The sequence below is a fragment of the Thunnus albacares genome, chromosome 20 (genome assembly GCF_914725855.1).
Source record: "Thunnus albacares chromosome 20, fThuAlb1.1, whole genome shotgun sequence".
Taxonomy (NCBI): domain Eukaryota; kingdom Metazoa; phylum Chordata; class Actinopteri; order Scombriformes; family Scombridae; genus Thunnus; species Thunnus albacares.
Genome location: NC_058125.1, coordinates 5,905,097 through 5,927,968, shown reverse-complemented (window position 1 = coordinate 5,927,968; position 22,872 = coordinate 5,905,097). Strand labels below are relative to the sequence as shown.

Genomic DNA, 22,872 nt, shown 5'->3' with positions numbered 1-22,872 from the left:
GTGCAACCAGACCGATCCAATTCTTTATAGAGACCTATTAACGGAAGAGACACAAAGTTGTTCTTCTTTTTTATCACCTCTGACTATGACAACAAACATACATTTCAGCCATGCAAACACAATTCACACAGAAGCAAACATATACACTGTATGTGTCAGATGCAGAGGAATGCTTCCGTGCCGAGCACAAAATGTCCTGAAGAATGCATATCTGTACTGCACTGTCATTAAACTTATGTGTATGTCAAGTTCATTTCCATTACTGCTTTCTGAGAGAATGTCAATGGACCATATGGAGGGTAAAACATGGCTGTGCTCTTCACTTCTACTTTCTGGACTTTTCTGGCCTTTCATGCTTTCACCTAATTCAAGTTGCTGAAGTGCACAGCTCATATGGCACACTGTGCAATGCTCTGTTGCATGGTGAAGTCGAAAAGTTACAACAGGCTGAATCTCCTTTAACTTTCTTCTTCTGCTCTTGTCTACTGCTGTGGGTCCACGTCTCACCTCTGTGCCTCTTTTCCTGTGTGTGCCTCCCTCTCCTGTCCGGCTGCACCGATCACTTCCACTAATAGGAAGTGTCCAAGCGGGAGGACTTGCATGCCCAGCTGAGCCTAATTCAGCTGCCTGTAGACTCAGGGGTATGTACAGCACTGCAGCTCTGCTGTCCCTCCCTCCATTTAATTGACTAACTGCCCTCCCCCATCCTCCCCTCTGCCCTCCCTCTCCAATCGTTCTTCTCATCCTTCCCTATAGAGGCTTTGCATTTATGTTACAGATCTCTCAACAGCCACAGTTTGGAGGTCCATTTAAAAAAAATCTTCTCATTATTGGTTGAATATACAGTAACAGACAGTTGACTGGCCAGCTTGATAATCCATCACATACACTAATGTAGATAATAATGTCCGAATCCAAACTAATGCCAGCTACTAATGCCTTAAAGGGTCAATTCACCCAAAGTACAAGAAGGACCTGTTTTCTAACTGGTCCTTAATGGAGCCAGTGCAGAGAGTTTCAATCTTATTTGCAGAGGTTTTAGATATTTGCCGCTGAGACTTCTGTCACAGACTTAATACAATGGAGTAGTGAAGTAGGAGGGGCTATTTCAGGAATACAAAAGTCCAGAAGTAGAAATACAGTTCATTTTCTGCAATGAAAGCCATTGAAGTGCTTCCAAGCCTTAGATAGGCATGAAAACCTCTTGGTTGAATCATCAGTACAAAACATCAGTAAGTGAGGTAGAGAGAGAAGTCATGGTGAGACACATCGAATCACAAAAACTAAAATTCTGTTTGGTGCATCGCTCATGGCAACCAGAAGCTTAAGATTGCACAAAGCTGACAATGCATTGAGTAGTTTGAATCAACCCTTTTTGGATTCTGAGTCAACTTCGGATAAATTTGGCGTCCTTGATGTGGTGTTTTGTTCACAACAACAATAACTGCTTCTTTTCCATGACAATGTCTTAACTGACAGAAAAAAACATGATTTTCCACAAAGTTGAAATTATTAGAATTGATGACCATAACTCATCATAAATCTTGGAGACCCTCGTATTAAGGATACCATTGAAACCATTGGTTTAAAAAATAGTGAGAACTATCCACAGCAAGGTCTGTGAATTGCAGGATATCACCTTGCTATTTATATTTCAAAAGCCATTTTTCAGTGCTTTTTGCACTGTAAATTAAGTTCCATTCACTTCCACTGTATTGGATGGGCAGCAGAAGTCTCAGCAGTGGGAATCTAAAAACCTCTGTTGAACAATCTGCATGGCTCAATACCAGAAAGCTTTCATAGAAAAGTATATTTGTTTTTTTTTGTTTGTTTTTTGTAATTTCATGAACTGACCTTCAAAATGAGTATTGTGCAAATCAAATGTGTTAACAAGACTGGTGTGCTACTGGTTGTGTCACTATGAAACAGCCAGTCTCCATCCAAACAGCATAGGTTTCACAAATACTGAATGGCAGTTTGTCAACTATGTTTCCAAAAACAGAGGACCTCCAATATGGCTGCCAGAGGATGAGTCACATCACCTGAAAGTGCACTAACCCTGCTTCTTGCATGATGCCTGTGCTGCTGAGACTAAAAAGGGCAATAACTTTTTCAGAAGGTGTTTTAGAGTGACAACAAAGTTTTTAAACACTTGCATCACTTTGCCGTGTGTGTGTGTTTTCTTTCTTTTTTTAGTCCTCTTTAAAAGCAGACTCCACATCAAACCTCAGATTGAATGCTCACCTCCCACTAGCCCTCCACCCCTCTCTTTGTCTTTCTAGCCTCGGGTTAAGAACGCTGCACAGGCGCTGCCAAAAATCTCCCTCTCAGTCTATGTTTTATCTGGCTGGAGGATAGAGACAGAGTGAAGGGGAGAGGGGTATGAGGGGGTTGTGGTGCCGGTTTTTTGGGAGGCCCCGGCACAGCCAGATAAATCCAGGAGGACTAGAAGATGGGAGCTAAGAAAAAGAGCGGGGGAGATCAACTCTGTTTGTATGACTCAGGCTCTTAAGGCGAGGCCAATACACTCTGTAAAATGAGGCCTCTGAAAAACATATGGTAGTAAGTCTTGTCCTCTTGTCTTCTAATTTTACACTGCTGAATGCCATCCAGAACTGATTCAGGACTTTTCCAGAGGGTAAATGTTCCAAATTGTTCTGAGCTTCTTTTTTTTTTTTTTTTTATCAGGTTGAAATATAGTGGCCTGCTGGGGGCCCAAGCTTGAAATGGGGATTGTGAGTGGAGTCTGCCAGCTGCTCTAATGGTTAAACCTGTCATTACATTGTTATTATCCTAATATTGCCTCTTATAATTGTCTGCACACTGTAATTTGTATATACTGTATTATATACTAGCCATATATGAAGGCCCAACGTAACCAGTATTAAAATGAAATTCTTCAATTAAATTGAAATTTAATTAAAAATCCACTTCCTTTTTAAAATGTCCATTTTTAGCTATATTAGTGGTGTGGCTCTAGGAATGGCAATGTCGGTCTGTCAGTCATTCTAACACTTTGGTCCAGACTGAAGTATCTCACCAACTCTTCATGAAAGTTTGTACAGATATTCATGTGTTCCAGATGGTTTTTCCCAATGACTTTGACATTTTTGAAGTTTCATTTGTAAAAGTGTAGATTCATGGTAGTGGCTTAGATTCATTCATAGCAGTGTTATATTTTATCTGTCAATGGAATTTTCATTTTTGCAGTAATGATTTATTTTGGAACTAAAAAACTGAATTTGAATTGGAATTGTGTCATGTGCATACAGGTGGATTGCAATTTGATGAAAAAAATTCATTTAAATATTGGCATCCCTGGGTTTCCATAGATACCGATGTATATTGTTGTGGATGTCATTAATGCCTTGGTGTTAGGTTAGAGGTCTGCTGCTACAACACAGGTATCCAATCCAATTCTGGGTTGATGACTCTCAAATTCAACTGTGGTAGGAAACAATTTTGGTGGACACACAAGCACACACAATTACCCCACTTCCTCTTATCAACATCCACCCTCTGTCTCCCATTTACACCCTTTTTGAAGCAATGTAATTGAGATCCCCCTGTGAGCTGCCGGTGTCTATTATTGTCTGGCTATCAGCAGCAGGCCTGGTCTGGCCCATCTCCTGCTCTCGCCACCATGCCCAAATTGGGGTGGCAGAGTGTAAACAAGCTATCCAAACAACCCGGCTATTTTAGGACCAGGGATTTCCCTCGAGTCCAGCGCCCCTCTTGTTCCAAAGCTATCGTCTCCACCTTCCCTTTCTCTTATGAAGGCTTCACCGTCTAAATGACTTGGTGAGAATCCTTCCTTCTCCTTCCCAAACTTGGTTGAATTCTCCCCAAACAGTATACTCAACACCGACATAGAAAACTGCAGAAATATAATCCAGTTCACGTTTCTCCCCTCCCCTGGTAAGTATTTAACCAGTCACAGTTCTGTGGAGGCAAAGAGAGAAGTGTTGATTACTCATCCTACCAGTCTTATTTAATTCCATCTACTCCCAATATGCCCTAATCTGGAAATGAGAAAACTTAAAATGCATTTTTTGGTTTGATTGTAGCAGTGAAAACTTTAGATTATCCCTAACTGGTAAGGTTTGTTTCCGATTTTGGAATTACAAATGAATGCCTGCCTGCAAAAAGGTTGTACGTTCTGTAGATGGAAAGAATAAAAAACACAAACGGATGACATAAAGATTCAGGAAGACAAAACTAAATATGAGAGAAAGCAAAAGAGCGGCAACTGTGAGAGAGCAGGAAATTTGGAAGATCAATATCAAGTTTGAGCTGGATAAATCTCTCTTGCAGTCTGATGCAGTTTCACTGACTTTATTTAACTCATCTCAGCAGACGTGTGTGTGGGTCACTAAATTGCAGTGCCCCCCTGACAATCTGAGGATTAGGACAGATCAGATCTTCAGATCAGTTTCATCTTTTTGACTAGATGGGTCAGAGTCTTACAGTTGTATTGACCGTAACAAAAATGTATAGTATTGCTGTTCACAGGTGAGGCCAGACTGTAGTAAACTAGAGTCAAGTACATTATACTGACTACCAATGCAGTGACAGGTTGTTATAATAGTTTAATAATAATGTTTTCTTTTTATTATGTAGCCTATATATTCTTGACATACACATTCATCCAAATCCACACCACAGGAAAACAACCCTTACTTTGCCCTTTGTATCACTGGGCATGCTTAACAGGCCTTAGCATGGAGCATACTCAGCGACCAATCTTCAAAGGACACATCGATGATGATAATGATGTCTATGTTTCCATCTTTTGAAAACCTGAAACCAAACCATCAATCTTTGAAAACCTGAAACTATTCCTTTAAGCCAGCTGTTTCATCTGTGTGCCTCAGAAAGGAGAGCTGAGGGCCAGGTTGTCCCGTCATTCTTCACCTGGTCCTGTCAGGTCTACCCCTTATGCTTATACCACAAGGCCCTCAAAACAAAGCCTCTGGCCTAGCTTTGATTTCTCTGTGAGTACACATATAAACACTCCGTTACACTGACCTTAACACTGACCAGAGGCTACTGCATATACAAGCTCCTAACGGACCACCGCTCAGCAGGAACCAAAACCAAGACCATAAAGACTAACTGCTCTCCTCTCTTTCCCCGTACCTGAAAAAGAGAGAGAGAGAGAGGAGATAAGGTTGAGCACCCACAATGCTTAGTGCTGATGCTCCACTGGGTTTGTCTTATCACAGCTGTCGTGTCTGATTGATTGTGTGTGGGTTTGATGAGCCCTGTGGGAGAGGGGCTCTTGCTGTGGTTAAAAGTTGTTGTTTTTTTTTTTTTTAATTTACTGTGTGTCTTGTGATAAATTGTTGTGTGTGTGGGATGTGTGTTTGGTTAGCAGAATGTGTGTGTGTTGTTGTGTGTGTAAATATTATACCTATTATAATTATATTTATGCAAAAAAAATTAAAGCCTGGTAGCTGAGTTCTGTACAGTCTGTAGCCAATAGCTTTTTGCTCTAGACAAGTAGAAAGGCTGTTGCAATAATTGAGGACAGTGGGCCTAACAGGGGTGTGCAACTACAGATGCTATATCTACAAATGATGTGTCCCAGAGGAAGCATATATAAGAAAAATAAAATTGGTCCCAAAATTGAGCCTTGAGGCACACCATACTTTACATGAGAAAGTGAAGAAACATAGTTGTTTAAACTTAAATACTACCACTATACAGTTCTGTACTACAGACAGACTAAATTTAAAAGTCAATAATCAAATTGTTTGTTGCAGTTATGATAGGTAAATGAAATGCAAAGAGAAGAGAAAGGGGTGACAGACTGTTGACAAATTTTCAGAAAATGCATTTCATTTCATCTTTCCAACCCCATTATTTGAAGTAGTAGTAAGATCAAGCCGCTGTGATAAATAACTAGATGCAGGAATGAGTGATGAGCCTTGCAACCACAGAGCGCCTCCAAGTAGCTCTTGAGTTGATTGGCCTGCTAGTTCATTAGCATCCACTCTCCTTACCTAATTTTCTCACACTCACACAGGTCTGGGGAAATCAGTCTGGGGCACAAAAATAGTGGCTTTTACTGCAAGATTAAATGCAAATGGCTGTCTCAAAGATAGCCATACCCAACATGCCTGCAGTAAACAAACACAATATGCAGTACATCCACATCCACTTTGTCTTTCTCTTACACTCATGACAAGTATCGAGAAAGTAATTTGTTAGTTTAAGAGGAGGTGCATGGTGATTAGGTCCCGAGGCTGTTCTGCACACAGTTTATTCACTTTACTACCGTAGAGGTCTGGCTCACGGGGTCGACATCCTATTAATCCAACATCCACCTGGCACCCTCTCACATATTAATGTCTGAGTCTGGAGGCTCTGGTATAGCACAACAAATATAAGCGGGAACTCTAAGATTCACTGCATTAGGTGTATTTGTAGAAGGTGGCATGAATCAAAAGGCTAGAAGAGAGTAATTAAGAGAAGAATGGAGCTTGAGAGAATTCTGTGGATGACCATGAGGAGGAATCTAAAGATATGTAAGTGGGGGATAGTTGGAGAGACTCATCATGACATCACTGTCTGGAATAATGATAGAGAATAAAACAAGGCATAAGCAGTTCTGCTGCTCGAACAAAAGTCATGCTGGGTTGCTGATTTACAGATTGCCTTTACACCACTGTGAAGTTGTGTGTGTGTGTGTGTGTGTGTGTGTGTGTAAGTGTGAAAATTGTAGATGTAGCAGCCAACCACACTGAAGCTCTTTGGCAGCAGAGAATTGCCATGTGGCCTAAGTGTTTCAGTAGAACAATCACAATTCAATCTACCAATTAAATTCCCTCTAAAAAAAAAGTGCTTCCATGTATATTTCTGCTCGTGTTTCAGTGTGGTTTTTCTGTGAAACGCCTCACTGTGTTTGCATGACAACACTTTATGTTATTGATCAACAGGCTTTCTCTCCCTCTCTCTGTACCCTTTGACCTGTGAACTCTGGGATCAGGGAGACCGCACCCTCACCCGCCTGCTTACAGAATGAGGTTGCCTCTAGTGACTGATCCGAGGTCAGATCTGAACTGTGATTGATGTGATACTTGGACTGAGATACAGCTGAGCAGGGATCTGTGTTTAGAGGCAACTTCAACCCACCTGCTTTTTGTTAACTCTCCTTAGACAGACATTTTCACAGGTGCTCTCTTGTAACAGTTTTTCTTTGTGTGTTTGTGTGTCAAGGGTGACGCTTCTAAATCAGGTTCAGAGATTGATTCCTTTGCACGCAGTATGGAGGATGTTAACGGCAGCAAGAAGGATTTGTCAGCCTCTGCAGGTGAGGCATACACTAAACGTGTATACAGACAGCTCATTTCGAATGGTTGTTCTATGATTTTTCAAAGCTCCTATTACAAAACTTGTACCATCTGTGTTTGCACAGTTAACTGCTGACATTTTCCCTCCCTAATCTTTGCTAGATCCCGGCAGATTACATGCTGTGTTGTGTTTCTTAAAAACAAGATTTGTTAAAGTTTGTGATACAGCAGCGAGTTAGGCCGAAGGCATTTAAAGTATACCCTGTGCAAACATTCCCCCACCTGTTCAGTGTCTGTGGCCCCCTGTTCTCAGTCTTTTCCCTGTTGGCTTCAGACCACACTCGGTGGGCACGTGCCTGGCTGTCTCCCTGCACAGCATCAAACCAGTACAGCAGCCTCATCCATAATTCCTCATATGCCAGCTCCCATCCCCTCTAATTACTGTTCTTGCAGACTGAAAAGCCCAATGGAAACACTACTGAATGGAGTACATCTCCCAGACGTATAGTATCATCTCCCCTTCAGCCCTTTCAGATGTTCTCTATAAAACTGCTTACATAGCTGGAAGAGCCAAATATACATCTTGTACAGTATGCCTCGGATAAAGGTTTGAAGGTGGAGGAATTAGCGTTATTAAAGTTGCATTCCCCTCCACATGAACATGTATTTGCGATGCTCCAAACATAATATTCTCTCCCACGCATCCCATAAGATTGATGTCCTGCTGAAATATTCATGTTGCTCAATGACAGTATGAAGCATCCATTTTAAAGTATGCTTTGTTGCGTTCCTGAGGGTGTACCCCGGTGGCACCCCCCCCCCCATGCGCCACCTCTACCTGCTCTTCCTCCTGTTTTTATTCAATTTAGCACTTTCATTCTCCTTTATGATGCTTTTTTTAAACTGTTTTTTGATTTTTTGTTGCATATCTTCTGTCCCTCACCATTGCCCTCTCTCTCTCACTCTCTCTCTCTCTCTCACTCCTCTCATTAGTTTTCTCCTCTATCTTTACGTTAAACCCTGGTCATCTTTAGTACTCTCTTTAACCCAATGCACAAAATTTTACTCACACCATCCCTTTTTCCTTTGCTAGTAGTACCTGTAAATGGTCACGTGGACCTGAAGACCAGCCTGACTCCTCCTCTAATTACCCACACGGCAGCCACCCCTATGCCCGTACCTAAGTTGCCTGTTGGAGGTGACCCCATCCTGGGCTATGAGTCCCGTCGAGGCAGCAACGTCTCCATAGACCCAGCTTCCTATGACAAGTCACCGGTAAGTGTATTCATTATTATTCACACATACACCAAGAATATGTGGCACTTCTCTAGTGTAATAACCCTGTTCCAGCATGCCAACATTAATACATGTGTGGATTAGTGTCAGGAATTACCCCCAACATGCACCGCCACCTCCGTGTCTCTCTGGATTCATTGTATGTGTCCCGCTGATGTGAGGTCATGATGATTGATGATGATTAATGTGGCATGTCGGTCCAACTCTCAGCCGGGCCTACACTCTACTTACCACTGCCACTGTCACTGCCACACTTTGACAAACTGATGATCAGGATAAAGACCTGAGAAAATAAGCCCAGATCTCTACATCTGCTCCTGTCTGTTTGTCAGCAACGTATCTCAGTTCAATTACACTCACGTCAAACCGAGTCAATCTAATTCAGCCTGGTTTATTTGCATGAAAGAACAACATTACTAGAGTACTACAATACGAGAGCAACACTTTCATGTGTAGTGCCTCTTGTAATTCTTTTTCTCTCTCTTGGTCTCTATCACTCTGTCCTCCTCTTGCCATCTTCCTGCTCCAGACCAGTGCCCGGAGCCCTTCGCCCTACGCCCCTTGGAGCTCCGGCAGCGGCAGGACCAGCCGCCGGTCCAGCTGGAACAGCCTGGGTCGTGCCCCGTCGCTCAAACGCCAGAAGCGACAATCTGGGGAACGACGCTCGCTCCTCTCAGGAGAGGGAGGCTCCAGCTCAGAAGATGGGGAGGGCGGAGGAGAAGGGTTGATGGAGGAGGATGACGCCTCCCTGGCCAGGACAGACTCCATGTCCCAGTCGCAGAGGGGGCCCCGACACCGGAGGATGGAGTCAGTAGAGACTCGGAGCTCTATGGATTTGCCCCCTGATGCTCTGCTGCAGGTAGACGCTTTGTGCTGTCCATCAGCATCTACCTCTGAGTAATCATATTGTTGAGAGTATGAAACTTGTGGTAAATAACAGTGGGAGTAGAAACAGTTTGGATCAACACCAAAAGCTCCACTATTCACTAGACTGTAGTATTTTTTAGTATACATCTTAAAATCCTACGGTCAGATTTTTATGACATTATTTCTTTTATGCACTTACAGCATTGTTATTCCTAAAAATGGCTCTAAACAAATGGTACCACAATCACCTCAATAATGAACAGTATGGGAACAAGCAAATTCTAACTTCTTTTACTCATGCACACATTGCAAAACATTAAACAAATAAGGGTCGCTAGATAAAATGGTCTGGTGATCCTTATGCAGAACACAAATAAGCCAACCATTATGCCAGCTGGCAGGCAATTTGACGGAAGCTTTATGGATTTCTTAACTTGTGCCATAGAGAGCCAGGTGTATGCAGGTTTCCTTTTCAGTCACAGATTACAGCAGATGTATTACTGAATAAGTCTTCCTCTCTTGCTGAAGGAATGTTAATCACTGAACTCACCTGCTGTTATCGTTGGCTGGAATGGAAACCTGGTTTTACTTAGCTCTCGGGGACACCTAAAGGGAAGGACCCTGCTTTACAAGAAGGGGCATTGTTATGGCACAGCACAATACTTCCAACATATTGTCTTTGGAAAGCCAAAGAAAAAACAAGCAAAAAGATCAACACCAGGGAGGAGGAAGACACAGTCATTCAGGAAACAACTGTGTTCACTTCCATATCTGGTATGAAACAGAGACAAGTGTAACTGCATCCTGTCCTTAATGCCTGTCCTTTCCCCTATGTAGGTGCCCTACCTGTACCGCTCAGCCAGTATGCACAGCTCCAGACCACCCTCTCTAAGCCACTTACGGCCCCCAGAGCACAGCGACTGCAATGGGAAGGGCTCTCCGTCAGTCCTGGGCCCCACACATGTTTCTCTGGAGGACAACACTGAAGACGAAAATGCAGAGGAGGAGGCCAATTTGGTCAGTTTGCGTGCATGTGTACACGTGTACATGTGGGCTTCTTCTTTTACTTCTTTAGTACCTTTATAGACATATAAGACAAAAAAGATCCTCAATTTTAAGTACATTTTGCTAAATAAAGGCTTCAGGCTTGGGTTTAGGATTAAGTTCAAGTTACAGTAATGGGTTAGGTTAATGATGTAGAAGTGACAGGTCACTGAAACTGAGGTGCTTTAATAGACAGGTAAGCACAAATAAATTCAGAAACAAGTTTAAATGAAGGCAGCATAGATTTCTGCAAGTTAGCTAGATACATCAAAAGATCATCTGCAAATAAAGTAACATATTTATGTGTCCCTTGATTAACACCTGAAACATTTGGATCTTGTATAATTCTTTCTGCGAGTGCTTTCATTACTAACCCAAGATGAGTGGGCGAAGAGAACAGCCCTGTCCTATACCTCTCTCCAAATAAAATTCCCAATTTAAATTAATAATTATAAAAGTTTAGCTGCAGGGCAGTTCTACAGTAATTTTTTTATCTTGGCTGGAAAGATGTTAAAAAATCCAGCTGAGGTTAAAAAATACACATTATCATTCAGGATGGTCAAATGCTTTTTTCAGCAACCATTGCCATCACTAATTAATCCGTATTATGCTGTTTTGCATGTTGAATTGCTAAAGCATGTCTTTTTATTTGTTTATAAGAATATATTTTTAATTAAACTTTTCACGTTTCATGTTTAGTAATTAAAAAGGGCCGTATGAACAAACAAATTTGTGGTTCACAGTGTGCAACAGGAAGTTGATGTGTACATATGAATAATGAATGCTCTGTGTATACACCTCTCCCTGCAGAGTCGTTTTGCCAGACTGTTCCGCTGGCTGGAGAAGAAACAGCCAGAGTGGTGTCGACAGAGAGACACCTGGTCACTCTACCTCTTCCCTCCAGAGTCGAGGTAGTATTCATACCTCCCCTCATCTCCATACCTATACCTCTCTGCCATGTTCTCAGTTTTACAGGTTCTTTTTCTATAATTTGGGCATTTTTACATATTCATGGAAGTTCAGGGTACATAGTGCTCTGAAGGTTTGTTGTTTCCAAAGAGGAAACGAGTTATTTGTTTCCTCCTGTGGCTGTTTAGTCAAATAAACTGTGTATTTCAACATGAGCAGTTTTTAAATTATAGTTTCCTGTATCAGTGTGCAGGCAAAGGCTGAGCCTCTACAAGAAGAAGATTCTTAACATTGCATTTGACTGACATCCCATAATGCTGACTGTAATGGCAAAGTGTTTCTTGAATGCAATGTGAGCGCCACAGCGTTTTTTTTTTCTTTCCTTCCTGTATCAACTCCTATTCCCTCCCACATTCTCACTTCAGAAGTCTCTTTTATCTGCACATTTCTGCCATGTCAGGGGTGATAAAGGCCAATTCTTGCTTTCCATGTTCCACGTGGAGCTGTGGACAAGCCATGGACTTGTCCGCAGACACACACGCAGTTCCATTCATACTACAGTCGGGGGTCAGCAGACACAGGCGTGTGCACACTAGTAAACAGTGTTTTTCTGATCAGCCTTTAAACGCAATAATCTGTTGCTCAAACCAGACTTGCTGGATCCTGTTTCACTGTCTCATTGGCACTTTAAACATGCCCACACCAAGCCCCTTGTACTTTACACAGGGCTGTTTTCAGTCTGAATGCAGCTGAGGAGTTCCTTTATGTGACTGAATAACGAGAAAAAGTGGAAAAAAGAAAAGCAACAAGCAATTTGACAGAATAGGAATACAGTGCATACATACAGGCATTCCTGTTTGCTTTTCTAGCACATGCGCAGTTGACACATATAGTTCACGCAGTCACAAATTTTGGGCTGTGCGCAGAAGTCCATAGAGGGATGCAGACCCTGGCGGACATTGGTGGATGACGAAATTTGGGTCATGCAGAGCAACGCAGCGTAACACTGCCACGTAGACCCTCGCAGGCACATGGACGTGGAAAGCATGAATTGGCATTAAGCAGGAGCAAACGAAGGAAGGGAGTTTCTCCTACTGAGTGCTGCATGTTATCTCAGCCACATGTTGAATCCATCGCCTCCCTCCCTCCTTCGCCCTCTCTTCCTTCACTCCTCCTCCCCTTCTGGGGCTTTGATCTGTGTGTCACTGCTGTCTATTTGGAGGATGTGGCTTTGAAGGCAACACCAAGCAACACGCTGGCCCCAGCCTGCCACCACAGCACCACAACATGCTAATTAAACATCAAACAACCAACCCCCAATTCACCCAATGGGAGCTTAATGTTAGCCATCACCAGTTTAATGTCATGTCCATTCAAGATATTCGAAATGAAATGATTCTCAGATACATTATAGAATAATCTTCATCTTCAGACCTATTTTTACAAATAAGTTGACATCACCAGAGAAGATATCACAGAATGAATTCAAACTACAGTTCATTTTTGCTAAGAAATCATCATTTTGACAGTGTGGTCATTTGCCATCACCACAACTGGTCCCATGAAAGACAGCTAACACTAGCTAGCCCACAGTTCATTTTTGTAATGTGGGACGAACAAAGCACTGAGTTTGTGAGAGCTGACTATGACTTAGCAGGTGTTAAAATAACATGTGCAAAAAGTAAATGAGGAAGCTAGTCAGCTTAGTTTGCTGAGTGAACGCCAGTTAGCCAAGCTTGCGAGCTTCCACTTTCCAAGTCAACTACTGCCATGGAAACGCCCACTCAGAGGCCAGAAGCGTAAACGTGGTTTCTACTCATTGGACATTTGGAAAAATATGCACAATAGCTACAGTATTAATATAGTTTATACTTTCTTGCGAAAATGTTTCTGTAAAATTATTCAGATCCAGCCAACACCTGTGTAAGAATAATTTCTCTATTGATTTGCACTAAAAATACAAAGTCTATCTGTGAATTTAAGCCTTGTTAGAAGTTCTAGATGGTTCTCTTGTCTGCTCTCTGTATTATATAATTTGGAAAAGGTTAATAGGAAAAGCTCCCTGTAGTCTGTTATTGTCAGAGTATTAAGAAAACTGAAGGAGCTTGGCTCAAACTGGGCTTCTAGCTGGCTTTCAATCACAGCAGGTTCCAAGGTTTGGCCATCGTTGAGAGTGACACTGAGGACACATGCTCTGCATGGCGCCCATTCTGGCCTTGAACCACCACAGACGCCTGCCTGTGCTCACAATCACATCAAGAGACAGCAGCGTAGTGGGAGGCCGGAGTCCAGCAGCTTTCACATGGACCCGAGTTCACCTCAACCTGCCTTTGTGCTCGCTGCTGTTATTGCTGCTACTGATGATTACTGCAGGGGAAGTTTTTAATGAGTGGTGGAGTGGGCCGGCTATGTAGGCATACTGTGATGCAGTCGCTGTGATTAGATGTGTTCACCACAAGAATGGGCTGTGTAAGAACAGTGGTTCATCAACATTGGGACCATGTGTGGGGAGGATTCGCTCAGGGTTGTGCATGTGGCACCCCATACAGTACATGATCAGATTCTGTGGAACTATACTGAACCTTGTTGGGGGAGTGGGTCATCTGAGTAACAGATAATAAGATACAGACAAGAATAGAACAAATAGACAGCAGGGAGGATGTTTCAGAATTATAGTACATAGTCAAAGTAATGATCTGTGGCATTTTAATGTCGAAACTTTCTGTGTTGCTACTTTCCGTTGCCAAATAATGCAACATAAAAGTGATTCAGCCTATAGCTGAAGAAAACATTAACTGTTCTCGGCATCTTTCCTGGAAAGCAATCATCCAGGATCCACACAAGAAGTAATGTGGTTTATGTTTCTGGTTTGTTTGGAACGCACAGAAGAAGAGCTGGGTAATTAGCATGAGCAGCTCTTATCTTTTCTTGCCATGATACATGAAGAGGCCATGCCTGAGCACCACCTACAGAATTTTAAACTTCTTCGACAGAAAATCTAAAGAAAGTCTTGTCACACTGCCACCCACACTATTAAAATGACAGAAAAGTGATAAACTGGGATATTTATTGAAAAATCAAGGCAAAATTCACAGATTTACAGGTTTAAATAAGAGAATCTGTATGTTGGAGAAAAATGACAGTGTTTGGACACACTTTGTGACATATACCTCAAATGTTGATTACAGTTTCAGTTTTATACTATTCAGTTATGTCAACTGTTGTCAAAACCTTTTTAATATAAGAATTAATGCACCATGATGTCAGTGATTTTTTTCCTAATCCCAGGTCTGATATTTTGCTTTTGATTGAGTGTGTGGTGACAGGTTTTTTCCCAAGGTTTAAGTTTGTGTGTGTGTGTGTGTGTGTGCGTGTGTTAGTGTGTGTGTGTGTGTGTGTGTGTGTGAGTGTGTAAGTGTGAGTCTCGGGGACCATTTAAACTTGACATTAAAGTTCTCAGCCAGACATGAGCCCTTCAAACCATGGAGGAGGAGCTGGCACCGGAAGCGTGTGTTTGCCATGTGTTCTCCCCGCCTGCATGAGGAAAACACATGAATTCTTTAGTAACACGGCTCTGGCGTGCAGATATCAAAGAGGAATTAGCTCATCCAGTCTGTATACTGTACGAACAATCATCACCACAGTCAGATGACACATAGACACTCACACAGACCCAGCAAGTGTTGACACAATGATGTCTGAATTGCCAAATAAAGCCAAAAATCCAGATCCGAGCCTTACAATGTTGTCCCCCCGCTGCACACTTAGAGCGATATGAGCCATCAAAGCGGATTTGATTTAATCCCTTCCAGTGCCATATATAACAAGCGCTTCCTCTTTCTTCCTCTCTGTTGTCGTGAGCTAAAAGCCTGGGAACCTTTTCATGTCGGGTAATGAAAGTCAGGCATAATTAATGACTCCTAATTCTACAGTGGTTCATTACAGAGTTACTGTATGTGAGACAAGCTCTCTTAAATGAGATCTCTCATTACTTGTAAAGTGTTCACAGTGTGTTTCAGTTAATGTCCTTGTACAGTATGTAATATCATTTCAGGTTTTATAGAACATGCCTTTATGACAAATACTAAGCTGCAGTAGGTCTGTGTGTTTGGTTATAAGCAGCGGCATCTTGGTATACTGTGACACATTTGCTGAAAATACTTCTTTACTTTTACTTAAAGGGGAAGTGATCTCACTTGAGCTAGCGTCGGCTCTTTTATAACACAAGGACTCACACTTGTTGGTACATCTGCTTGGTTTAGATGCATACAGTACAGCATATCACATCCAACTCCAGTGTGGCTAAAGTTTTAAACATATCTCTCCTGCTCTTCGACAGGTTTCGGTTCATGTGCAAGAAGATCATCACGCACAAGATGTTCGACCATGTTGTGTTGGTCATCATCTTCCTCAACTGCATCACTATCGCCATGGAGAGGCCTCGCATCGACCCCAGCAGTGCAGTGAGTCTCAAAACATGTTTAAATGTACAAACACATACCCTGACTGTTCGCTGTCGGTCTGTATGACTTGAGCATGATGCCTTCACAGTTTTCAATGACAAACGCTGAAAGAAATGGAAAAAAAACTTTGAGAAAGACTGAAATACAGGTGTGTATATATATATATATATATATATATATATATATATAGTATATAGACACAGAAATTCCCGAGGTGTATGAGTAGAATCAATTATAAAGAAACTCTGTGCCAGCTCAAAAAAGTCCAAACAGAAATGGAGAAAGTACCTGTCAGCAAATCTATACCTTGATGGCTGTTCAAACAAACACACACACACACACACACACACACACACACACACACACACACACAAACACAGGCACATTCACACAAAAAAACAGAATCACCACAGTAGTTTGCTCTCCTCAGAGAAATGGAGTGGAACATTATGTAAGCAGGGAACCACTCCTGTTTGACTGTGAGCCAGTAGCTTTGGGTAATGTGTGCTATACCCCTGTATCTACTGCACTGCATCATCAACACCATCACCTCCTTAGCTAATGCACCATCCCTTCAAATATAGGGCTGGCTGGATGCCTTACAGCAACACACACAAATCTAACTCCATGTCCTTTCCTACTTCCAGCAATAGCAGCAGAACACAGCCCAGCCGCTCCATGCATAAACACAATAATTATCACTGTTTGATTTTTTTTTTTTTTTTCTCACTGAGCGAGGTGTTCTGTGGATAGCCCTAATTGCGGTTCGGTCTCGCCGGAACGCTCCGTTCTGCTTGTTTTGCGACTGAAACACGGAGGAGACAGTGCCGTTGTAATTGATTCAATTATCTGTGGGCTGGCGTACGTGGCTAATGTCCAGGAAAAGAGATGTTTAACAAATGGAGGCTGCCCCACAAGGCCGTTCGGTCTCATCAGGGCAGAGAGATCACACACACATATAGATGGGACGATTTCTCCTCTCTCACCTCTGCAAACACACACACTAGCACTGTCACACTTGCAAACGCACAAAATCCACTACAGCAGCCGCATTAACATTCACATCAGAGAGCAGGATTTTTGGATGCACAAATATTTTGTCAGTTTCCTGCTGTGGCCGTCGTGTCCAGTCTGCACCCTGAGGCCATTATTGTAATGAGATGGAAATGTATGACGCAGCCAGAAACAAGAGAATGATCAGTCATTACAGTGTTGAGCTGTGATGCTTATTGCTACAGATCTCATTTGCCCGGGTGGCCATTGCGTAATGCTATTTGTTTGTCTGTGTGGGTTGTTTTGAATTAATGAAGTCGATTGTGAATCGATTTCCTCTCACTGATTCAGGTTTGGCTGTGTATAACAACCAAACATATAATTTATCACTCCACTGCTTGTATACAGCAACTCTTTTGAAGCACCTGCTTTACATCAGCCATGGTGCCCGCCTGACTAAAGACACATGTTATATTCTTTAAATAGAAATGTAGTCATTGTTACAGAGATAAAATGTTTTAGTCACAACATTTTAGTGTGGAATGCAGGCTGAATAATTAGATTATTGAGTTGGAACTTATGTCACACACTTAGTATTTGGCCTATGGTCCACTGCTGTTTTGCTTTGGTGCTGGATGTTGCCTGGATACCGTCTGCCTGTAGCTCAGTGGAAATGATTGAGGATGATTATACCACCTATTATGATTTATTGTTCCTAATTGAGCTAGGGGACAATACATCACTGTCCAGAGCTCTAAATTGAATTATATCAGCATCAACAGTATAAAATACAATCAACCTTAAGTTTTCAGAATCCACGTCATCTGCTCCAGACAGCATTAAGAGAGATAACGCTACACTCTGGACCGTGATGAAAGCTTTCCAGGAACAATGTAACAATGCATTGCTGTACAGTAATTTACTTTCCCAAGTTTTTTGCCATCATCATACAGATGTAGGAATTTGAGTTCCTTAATAGTCAGAGAGATACTGGAACTCTCAGGCATCTGCCAGTGAACAATGCCTTGTGGAGCTGTAACCACTCACTGCAGATTATCTACTGGAAGTGAGGTATTGGGTATTGTTTACATTGAGTGGTAACTAAGCAAAGTGCCTCTCGGTTTAAGTCATAGCTGGCCTCTGCCATTATGCTGAGCTTTACTTCAAACCAGGCCGGGCTGGATTGAGCTCTTCAGGCTGATGGCTTGTGGTTACTTAAAATGTGGTCTGACACACCAGATGCCAGGCGTTGACCCGGGAATAACACCACCACCATTAGAGAGGGGGAATGAGAGGCAAGAGGGAGACGTTTTACTCCTGTTGATTGAGTCCTGAATTCTGTAAAGGAAGCACCTGCTGCACACAAAGAGAACCATAAAAACTGGAAGTCAGACTATTTGAGCAAATTCTCATTCAACAGTTTTTATTTAGACTTATTTTTATTTATCACTGTGCTCATTTTGGTTTTCCAAAATGGGAGTATAAATGGAAAAAGTACGGTAAACATAAAGTGTGCTTCATTTTGGCCGGCTAGCTAACTAAAATTTCTACAATGTCTATATGCAGTATTTCAGCTAGCAAATTATAGAACGTTACAGCCTGCTAGAGTTAATAGCTTTAAGGAGCAAATTCTTAGTTTCTTTGTTTATTGTTTGTTTCATTGTTTATTTAATCGTTTAGTTAATTTCAGTCTGACCACATATGAGTGCACATATGGAAAAAAATAAAGTTGAAACTGTGCTTAATTTTTGTAGGCTAGCTAAAATGGCTACAGCTATTGACATGCACTGTTGTGGCTAGCTAACTATTAGTTTATTCTTCCAGAGCTAACAGTTCCTTGGAGAAAATTCTTAGTTTGTGTATAATTCGTCAGTGGGCTTTTTAAAAAAAAAAAATAATTCTGTTAATTTTAGTGTGCCTGAAAATACATGAGAGTGAGTAGCCTTGTTGATACATAATTTTTGCAGGCCAGTGAGTTAAAATGCCTTCAGCTATTTACATGTAATTTTTCAGGTAGCATGCTATGTATGTTTAGCCAGAGCTAAGGATAGAGTTAGAGCACAATCTTAGTTTGTTTAATGTGGTTTATTTATAGGCTTTACATTTTTGATTCATCATTTTGTGTCAATTTCTGTTGGCCAAAATAGACATATACATGGATAGAAAAATCACCTAAAGTTGGGTTTGCCTCATTTTTTTGCAGGCTAGCTAGCTAATGGCTACAGCTGCTGTATTTGAATGCAGTACTTAGGCTAATGTAGCAATCTATGTTTGTTTAGCCTGCAAAGCTAAACTTAACAGCTTGTTGACAGACTACAACTCGTAATGAATTACCAAAACACAGCCTTTTGCCTAGATGTGATTGGACTGACAGCAAATTGAAACTGTTGACCATGTCTCATTAAGACAAACAGCGTGAATTTCCCGACAGTCTCTCTCCATTTCTCTCTCTGCCTTCTAACTTCTCTTGTCTGCTGTGTCTCTCCCTACCACATGCCTGTTAGTTTATAATGAATGAAAGTATGAAAACTTGTTTATAGAGGGCAGGAATGGCTTCTGTCAAGCCTGGAATTTATAAACCTTCTCAACACCAGCATTCCCAGTGATGTCATGCCCAGCATTCCCAGAGACTTCACAAAAAACTCTGTCGGACTGTCATCTCTGTGTTTATGTGTGTGTGTGTGTGTGTGACTCTGTGTTCCTCAGAGCATGTGCGATGGTGGTTGCAGGCCGTGGGAAAGGCAGCCACCTACACCCGCTCACACCAGGCTCACACGCACACACACACATACATAGACATTAAGAGGCAAGACAGGGTCGTGTCTCCCCAGACTGAGGGGAAGTAGGGTAAATAAGCAGCCGGTGAAGGGATCTTATTCTTGCTACCCTGCTTGTTTTCTCTCCTCAGTCCTTGTTTAGCTCAGTAAATAGGCTCCCATCCTCTCCTGCATGCACACACACACACACACACCACCGAGCCATGCTGCCTCAGGCAACAGGGAGGCATGGGAGCACTGTATTGTGACTGTGTATAGTTGGAGGTCTAATCACTCTGTCCTGCTGGTATTGTGTTGAATGCATGCACACAAAACAAAATGAGAGTGCTTGTTTTCTAAAATGACTGTCTATTGCTGATAGAAAGAAATGCAGGCCCTGATGCAACATGGAAAAATGTCAGTTTACCAAATCATTTGGTCTTTGTTCAACCATAAATGCTTGTTTCTCAAGACAATCGAAATGTTTCACCAAGTGTTCCACAGATAACATAATACTACTTGTTCCCAGTTCAATTCAATTGATCCGAAGACGATCTTTAAAGAAGTCTATTCAAATGAAAAAAAATGATTTTTTTGCACCGGCATGAGAAAAAAATAACATTTTAGAAGAATGGTATGAAGAGTAAACTCTCTAATTGCCTGCCAGCCATCATTAGTTAATGCAATGGGTTGTTTGTAAGGGGAAAAACATTAGTTTCCTCATACATTATTCAGCTGTACACTACATCATTTACAAGCAGACGAAGAACAAACTTGGTAGAAAAACATGCTTACAACAAAAAATGTGAATTTTAAATAATTAAAACTATTAGCATGTACCTTAACTCAGCATATATTTCTTTTGCTTTGCAGGAGCGGATCTTCCTAACATTGTCCAACTACATCTTCACAGCGATCTTTGTGGCTGAGATGACTATAAAGGTAAGAGACTATGGATTTCCACTAATAGCGTCGGTTTTATGCATCGAATGCAGGCCCTTATTGCTCCCTTTCTACAGCTCAAGCTGGCTATTAGATGATGGAATGCAAAGTGCTCGTACCAATCTTGATAGGCTCCATGGTATTTCCTTTTAAAGGTTTGCATGTCTGTTTTGTATGCTTCCATGAAGGCATCGCTGACTTCTGTTCTTACTCACTCGGTGGAAATCAGCCATTATGCCTTAAAGTATTTGGTAGGTCAGGATTTTTTGGTACCGTAAAACTTGACACTGGTTGCCACACATCAAAGCCCCTCATCATCATCATCATCCCCAGCCTGGAAAGAAACAACATGTGACACATCTGTGTTCACTCACAATGTAAAAAAATCTTGCATACGATGGAGAAATCCAAACCCGTCTCTAAAAACCACTCAGACATAAAGCTGCAGAGAAAATACAGTCTGGCTGATACCCACGTATACTGTAAGCCCTAAAACACAAAAGAAAACAGAGTGAAGAGGGAGGAAAGGGAGAGGAAGAGAATTAGAGATTGAGACTCAGACAGTGAACACACACACACACACACACACACACAATGCGCACACACACACACACACTCTCAGGGACTGTTTCATAATGCTAAGCGGAGGATTGTCTCGTCAGTATTCAAACGGCCCGGCTTTGAATGGAGGTCCGTGCAGGCGTGGGCAAGAGCGAGCGGAGGCAGAGGGGAGGAAAGTTCATGAGTGTCACTCATTCAAAGCCTCTGTCTCTATTTTTGGTCCCAGTGTGATTGCTGGGCTCACACACACACACACACACACACACACACACTGCACAGCACAGTACAGTACAGCACAGCACTATCAAGTTATTTCGTGAAGTGTAGTGCAAAAGACACAACAGCAACGATCGGTTGCCGAAACATGTCGCCAAAACATATGTTTACATTAGTTTACACGATACAATGCATTGTTAAAGATTAAACCAGGAGTTTTCAACCTTTTGGGGTTTAATCATCTCATGATTCTTCAAATTTATCTTGTAACCCTTCAGAGGTTGGCAACCACTGGATTAAACTACAGTTTACAACATAAACATCGATGCATCAGTATTGATAAGGCAGTAATAGTGGATCGGTCACTGGGGCTGTTTTCTGCAGGACGAGTACTTCTGCTTTGGATACTTGAAGTACATTTTGCTGATAATACTCCTGTATTTTTCCTTAAGTAGAATTGGTGGAAAGTTAGAGAAGACTGATACCACTGTCATGTCTGTCCATTAAATACATGTCTACAGCCAGCAGTCCATTAACTTAGCTTAGTATGAGGATCCTAGCTCTGTACAAGGGTAACGAAACCTACCAGCACCTCTAAATTAACATGTTATTTCTCATTTGTTTTATTAGTACAAAAACAAATGTGCAAAAATGACAATTTGCCTTTTTACAGGCAACTATATGCCTGACTATTCACTATACTTTTAATACAAATAGAATGGCTTCTCTCAGAACGTTATATTAGAATTATAAATGTACTGTTGTAAATGTAGTGAGAGATGAGGTGAAAAGTACAATATTCTCCTCTGAAATGTAGTCCATCAGTACAATACAACACACAATGGAAACATTGGTGAGTATAATTACCACACATTTTGATATGAATAACAGTTAAGTACTTGAGTAAAGTACTTTTCCCTGGCTGATTACAGCTACACAAGTCAGTAGAAGCTATCTGGGCTGTCACAGAGGTCTGTCTTTGCTCATAAAGTCTGATCAACCTCTTTGATGATTCTCCAGCCACATTATTCATATACAGTATGTACTGTTATGCATTGATGAGCATCAACAAATGTAAATTATGCCTTCTATCCATCTCCTCGCCTCTCTTGCTCCCTCATCTCTTCAGTAGCAAGAGGTGTTTATAAATGCATGAATAGTTGTCTCACCGTGTTTGGCCTGATTTAATAAGTTTGAGGTAAAAACAAAAAAAAAAAAAACAAAGTCAGCCAGTCGCTATTATTTTCTGGAATGCAAATTGCTATATGGGCAGAATACATGATGAGTGGAACCTATAGAATTAGAAATGAGGTTTGGAAAGCTTGCAGCTCTTATGATCTTCGCTGCCAAGCTCCAAATAAACACCCGCTCTACGCAGTCAATAAGCTGCGCATATGGCATATTAAGCATCCACTCCTAATAAACACAAAAGATGACTTGATAACAAACAGCCTCAGACTGAAATAGATATTGCGCTACTGATTTGTGTATCATTTTTATGCAGCTTATACTTTAAGTTAATGTTGCATT

At 41.6% G+C, this 22,872-nt stretch overlaps 1 protein-coding gene across 18 annotated transcripts in view; it reads left to right on the top strand.

Moving 5' to 3' along the window:
• cacna1g (calcium channel, voltage-dependent, T type, alpha 1G subunit) overlaps positions 1–22,872 on the top strand; it is a 271,030-nt gene that overhangs the window by 195,145 nt on the left and 53,013 nt on the right. For 14 of the 18 annotated variants that reach the window (XM_044338768.1, XM_044338766.1, XM_044338765.1 and 11 more), the window contains 8 exons: positions 576–641; positions 7,222–7,315; positions 8,389–8,570; positions 9,121–9,450; positions 10,296–10,475; positions 11,313–11,413; positions 15,751–15,874; positions 20,497–20,565. In XM_044338768.1, the coding sequence (XP_044194703.1) occupies positions 576–641; positions 7,222–7,315; positions 8,389–8,570; positions 9,121–9,450; positions 10,296–10,475; positions 11,313–11,413; positions 15,751–15,874; positions 20,497–20,565 (1,146 nt within the window). The remainder of the gene's footprint in view (positions 1–575; positions 642–7,221; positions 7,316–8,388; positions 8,571–9,120; positions 9,451–10,295; positions 10,476–11,312; positions 11,414–15,750; positions 15,875–20,496; positions 20,566–22,872) is intronic. The other 4 variants (XM_044338771.1, XM_044338774.1, XM_044338767.1 and 1 more) reach the window with 3 other exon arrangements.